The sequence below is a fragment of the Typha latifolia genome, chromosome 7, assembly GCF_019914945.1.
Source record: "Typha latifolia isolate L0001 chromosome 7, TyphaL0001v2, whole genome shotgun sequence".
Classification (NCBI taxonomy): Eukaryota; Viridiplantae; Streptophyta; class Magnoliopsida; order Poales; family Typhaceae; genus Typha; species Typha latifolia.
In genome coordinates, this window is record NC_133092.1 from 8696235 (window position 1) to 8702234 (window position 6000).

The 6000-nt window shown below is 36.4% G+C and overlaps 1 protein-coding gene across 1 annotated transcript in view; it reads right to left on the reverse strand.

Moving 5' to 3' along the window:
* Positions 1-5382, reverse strand: part of LOC140792355 (ABC transporter B family member 26, chloroplastic) — a 54264-nt gene extending 48882 nt beyond the window's left edge. Inside the window, exons 1-2 of the mRNA XM_073143306.1 lie at positions 4890-5382; positions 2725-2849 (exon numbers count right to left, since the gene is read on the reverse strand). Coding sequence (XP_072999407.1) covers positions 2725-2849; positions 4890-5348 — 584 coding nt within the window. The 5' untranslated portion in view covers positions 5349-5382. The remainder of the gene's footprint in view (positions 1-2724; positions 2850-4889) is intronic.
* Between the last annotated feature and the right edge of the window lie 618 nt (positions 5383-6000).

Here is a 6000-nt window from a genome sequence, read left to right on the forward strand (position 1 = left end):
TAAAAAAATGGCTCCATATGGCAGAATAACTGGCACGGGGCTGTGACGAATAGCACACAGCGTGCCAGCCCGACACGCACCCGTGCCGGTCGGCACAGCTCGGCACGGGTCTACACGGGGGTGTGCCACTGGCACACCCCGTGCCAAGTGCCGTGCCATTACTGGCACGGCAAGTGCCGGTCGACACGGGGCGTGCCGACCAACACGACCATCCATGATACAATAGGTCTATATATATACCTACAATGGAATTAAGCAAAAGACACCCTACATAGAAAATAAACAAAAGACACCCCAAATAAGTAAAAAATCATAACCAAATCCCTAAAAGGTGGATCATCAACTGTCGGTGCCTCCTATGCTGGTACACACGCCATTGAGTTCTACTAATGATGTTCACTTCAGTCTTATTAATTAAAACTTTATTGTTTTAGGTTTGGTGTAATTTAATAAACCTAATATGCTTAAATTCTTATAAAACTAGGTGCCACCTAGCTAGTTGTGATAGCTTGACACCTCATGATATATGTTAGGGGAGGAGAAAACACCATTCCTAAATCTTACAGAGGGTAAGATCTATAAGGAAAAAACAAGAAAAAAAAATCTGCATCTTACAGAAGGTAAGAGCAATGAATTGTTATACATCATTCATGAATTCTCAATGGAGTTCCTAAAGATCATCTTATCTCCCTAAGTTCATCTATGATTTTATAGTTGTGGGACTCTCAGCTTGGATTCTCAATATATTAAAAATTTGCATGCACGAAATGTTGAAACTTTTAAAATTCTCAAGAAAATCAATGATAATACTTATATTCTAGATTTACCAAATGATTTCAATATCAATTTTACTTTTAATATTAAAAAATCTACTAGCTTATAAAGATCCAAATTTTACTCTAAATAACCCACTAGCTAGTGAGCTTACCAATGAGCCTATTTATGAGAGACCCATTTTACCGTCACTTCCCAATATTCCATTTAACACAACAAACAGAATTGATTAAATTTTAGATGATAAGATTATTTTAACTAGAGAAGGTAAAATCCAATAGTATCTAGTACGTTGAAAAGGACGACCTAAATCTAATGACACGTGGCTTGATCTCATGATTTAAGGAGGCATCACCTCAATATTTTATAGCATAATATGAGCAGCAGAGCAACACATTCGACATGGTCGAGTTCTCTCCCACCCGGGGAGATTGATGCAGGTGTCACTAATAGGAGAAGATGGCGTGTGTACCAACACATGAGGCACCAATAGTTGATGATCTCCCATATGGAGATTTGGTTATGATCGATTTTGTATTTTTATCTATTTAGGATGTCTTTTGCTTATTTCCTAGAGATTTGGTTATGATCGATTTTGTATTTTTATCTATTTAGGATGTCTTTTGCTTATTTCCTATTTAGGGTGTATTTTACTTATTTCCATTGTAGGTCTACATATAGATCCATTGTATTTTTTTTTTTTGAGGTTAATGAAGATTATTTGGCTTTGCTCTCCTTTGAGAAAATTGGTGTGAAACCATTTAAAAGGTGGAGGTGTGAAACTCTATTCATTTTCTCTCTTTATTTTCTCCTCCATTCCTTCTCTCCACCAGGTTTTGCATCGCATTAATAAGTGAAAATTACTATACACTTGAAATTCCATGTTAGAACTCTCTAAGGGTGTGTTTAGACAATTGGAAGCAGAAAGAGACTGACAACTTTCTAAAAATTTACCGTTTTATAGTGTTTGGATGAAAAAAGTGGAGTGAGGAGTTCCTCGACTTCTCTAAAACTACCCAACTTCTCTCATGTCACTTTCTCTTTAAAAGAAAGAGAGGCAAAGCTCATTCGAGTCCGTAATCATCTGCGGAAAACTCCTATTTCATTTCCTCCATCTAAGCGAGTGCCTTACTTTGATTCCAAAGATGTTGGTCAACCATTGATTTAGAGTGGTACTTTTCACCTTTTTATATACTGCACGCTGTCATTTATTATAATAATTACTTACTTTCACTAAATATTTCTAACTTTTACCATAAATTAATAAGTTACTAGAAATGACTTCACTAGAAAATTCCACAACTTTTTTTCCTCCACTTCTCATCACCCAAATACACCCTAATATGACACAAGTATTATATTTCTTATTTTATTCCTCCTCTTAGATAAGCTTCCTTTCACATTCTGGTCCACATTAACCATATTCAAGACCTAAAATGGTCTACACAAGTAGAATTTACTAATTATTTTCTTCCAGTGGGTTTCTACTTTGTACCACCTATCTATTAGTTACTCTACTTAGTTACAAAAGAAAACCAGACTAAAAGATGTTACACATGAACATACTTCAGAAAAAATGCTATATAACGATGGAGTAAATCAGTTCAGGATAATTGTGTAAAGCACTTTGCTTTGGAGTTTTGCAAGAAGAATGCTAGTCACATGTAGGTTAGAAAACCAATCAGGTGAGTATTTCATATTCTAATCATAACCAGGTCAGCAAATAGAGTTACATCATGGAGTAGATAAAGAAACAGAAGATCAACAGATGCTACAAGTCATGCTACAAAATGGATTCAAGATAATGAAAAACTCTCCAAACTTGTCTGGCAATTTTAAAGCTTAATGACTGAATGCACTTCAGTGAATATGTTGCAAATGGATAGACACAAAATGGGGCTAAGATATTGCATTTTAGAAATTGACAGGGAAAGGACACGAGGACGTAACCTGCATATTCCGGATGTCAAACACAAAAGAACTAGAATCCTTGCATTGCCATAAAACATCCTTCCACCACTTTCAGCAGAAAATATTGATGCCGCTAAGAAATGTGGTATTGATATCTCCGAGAGCTACAATTACCAGACAACTGTTTACCTAGTGCATTACACTGAAATTTCTAAAATAATATGATAACCAACATACTGTAGCAAATTTTCATAGACAAATATTGAGTATTTGAGCTCTAAATGGAACTAAATTCCAATTAAAAAAGAAACGCTAAAGCAAAATGTAATGCAAGTTATAAGTTTGACCTTGGTTTCAGTTTCTATTGGTCTTTTGGAGCTAATTTTGGTTGTTTCACAATTTTCAGCAAATGTTAGATTTGTTACCAAGATATAAAAAACTATAAACAATATAGGAAATATAAGTTTCACATTAAGTGAAATATAGCTCATTTCACGTTAATCTCATTAAGACATAAGAGGGGCATTCTAATGTACGCTGCTCTAGCCAGTGTGGGTCTAATGAGGAAAAGATCTACATAGATTTATCCCCCACAATTGTACGAGATGTTTTCATGCCTCAAAGACTAGAAAAAAGGTGCATGGTAGAAAGCATTAGCATAAACTAGTTATTTATGTTCAACAAGAAATTACAAAAATAAGTAATGGAATAAAGAAGCATGTTTATTTCCATTCTTAAATTCTAAATGTATGGTATCATTATTAGAAATTGAAAGAAAGTGATATGGAATCTAGAACTTAGCAATGGCAACATGAAGGAGGAAAGGGGAATGATTTTGTTTTGAGCTGGATTTGGGTCAGTCCCTACTTAAACTCAACCTGAAACCTTATTAATTAAATTAGTAGAATTCTGGCAAGGTTCGGGATCAAGCCCATGACAAATCAACCTGATGTGAAACCCAATTTGACTAAATTAATAGGGTTTGTGGCTCCAGTTTGGGTTAGTCAGATCCAAATCTCTCTCCCTCTCACCATAGCATTATAGTATTTTTTATGTCATCATTAACCTTCAAGGAATGTATCACCTACAAGCACAGCGCTGGACAACGCATGAATCTAAAATATACCTAGTTATTTGTCTCATATTGGTTTTACTGATATACTTTGGCATATGGAAGGGTAAGTCCATAGTTCCTTAGCTTGTTGAATGTCAAATTAGACTAAGCTCCCACTAGCTTCAGACTTGTAGGTCATCCCTGTAATTTGGTAAAAACAGTAAAAGATCTTAAATAAAAACTTCCCTTGGACTAGTTATAAGTTATAGCACATACTAAGATGTCTGTCAAAGAAATAAAGATAATATTTTCGATTTGCACAACTGAAATGAAAATATTTTGATTTTTGTCTAAGGAGCTTTTAGAGTAACTTCAAATCATGATTCATGCAGAGCAGTAGACCTGCATAGTGTTGGATGGCACATCAATCCAAAATTAACTAGTTCTGCAATATTTTTGACATTCTTATCCAAGTTTAGAAGTTAATCCTAACATCAAAACAGTCACCTCCAGCTGCACTTTGCATAAATCAGTACCTAATTTTTCTGTAGGCTATATACTTGAAAAGTATTTTCTATTGTTAGTCCTTATATTCTGCAATACTTTTCCTTTATGTATCCAACATTAAATTGGTATTAAAGCTAAATAACCTAAATCAGTTTGGTATCACATCCACACTGTCCTAAATCAATGGCAGTTAAACAGGGAAGACCATATTATGATATATGAGGCGTCATATTTCTGCTGTCATTGTGCTCAGTATTCAAGAGACACAACTATTCAACGAGAATATAAATTGAAGCATTAAGAAGTTCTGAAACATCATAAGTAGAATCTCATGTAACTTCTTCTGCCTAGTCTCAGTATTTATGTGGGACAGACTGGGCGGCTGTTTATACCAGTGACATTGTTCGTGCACGCATATATTCTTATATATTCTTCACCAACATAGTCTGAATCATAATATAGAGGAAGGACATGTTAACCAATTGAATGCACCAAAAGCCTTTCATCTAGATAATGTAATTTTAGCTATGCTAAGTTTACCATGAATTTTATACATTAGACAGCTTCAATCTATTCGCCCATCAATACAAAAATGAACCTGATATCTATTCAGCATCAATTTAAATTTGAAGAAATTACGTACTGCAGCGCAAACAAGAGAAGCGAAGGCCACAAAGATGACCCATCGGTCCTTAGCCACCAACACCCACATCCGGTGGAGCGCGGCTACCACGGATATGCTTCTCTTCCTCCCATCGTCGCTCTGCTCCTCGTCTTCCAACCTCCACCAGCTCCCGCCGGGCAAGACGGACCGCAACCTCTCCAAAAACCCCGCATTGCTTTCTCTGCTTCTTCCACCTCCCGATTCTCCACCAAGATCTCGTCGGAAACCGAAGCCATCGAGGGAAAGAGAAAAGGAAGAGGAAGACGATCGGAGAGGACCGAGGCGGCGGAGGCGGCGACCGGAAGGAAGAAGGAGACGGGGAGGGGATTGGTGGAGTTTCTTGGTGGTGGTTGTCGTGAGAAGAGGAAGATAGATTGGGTAAGAAGGGGAGGAGAAGGGCATGATGCTAGAAGTTATAATTAGGATGGGGGAGGGCATTGTTGAATAATAGAGCTTAGTCCTGGATTGGATTGGATTGGATTGGATTGAAACACTGGACGAAAAAAAGCAGCGCAGTGGGAGTCGTATAGAATGGAAGCAGTTAGACGCGGACTTGCGCCTTTTGGATGTGTGGAAAAGAGAGGAGGTATAAGCCGTGATTTATCCTATCCAACTGTATTCCTTCCCATTAACGAGGAAGAGGTGTTGCCGTTCCATCTCATCTTGTGATAACGGTTAAAACGGGAAAAAATTCTGCTACGGGGAAGAAATTTGAGTTTTTCTTCCAAGCTACGTGAAAAATTAATTCACACTATTCAAACTACTTTTCAATCTACTACAAATTTTTGCCGGCTCAACAAATTATTACCTCGGACAACAATTTTTTACTTCATTAATTGCTACACCATTATCCTACAAAAATATCAAGGAAATCGATTTAGACGTATATAAATCAAAGTGATTCATAAAAATATGGCATACAGCCATTTTCTACATAAAATGTTTTTCCGATAGAAATCTCTCTCCAAATGATACTTATGCATCACATTCTAAATTATGCGCCAAAATTTCTAGATTTAAACAAGATGAGTCTAAACAAATAATATATATCAGTTTCAAAATCTCTGAAACAGGAGTCTAAACGAAGTAA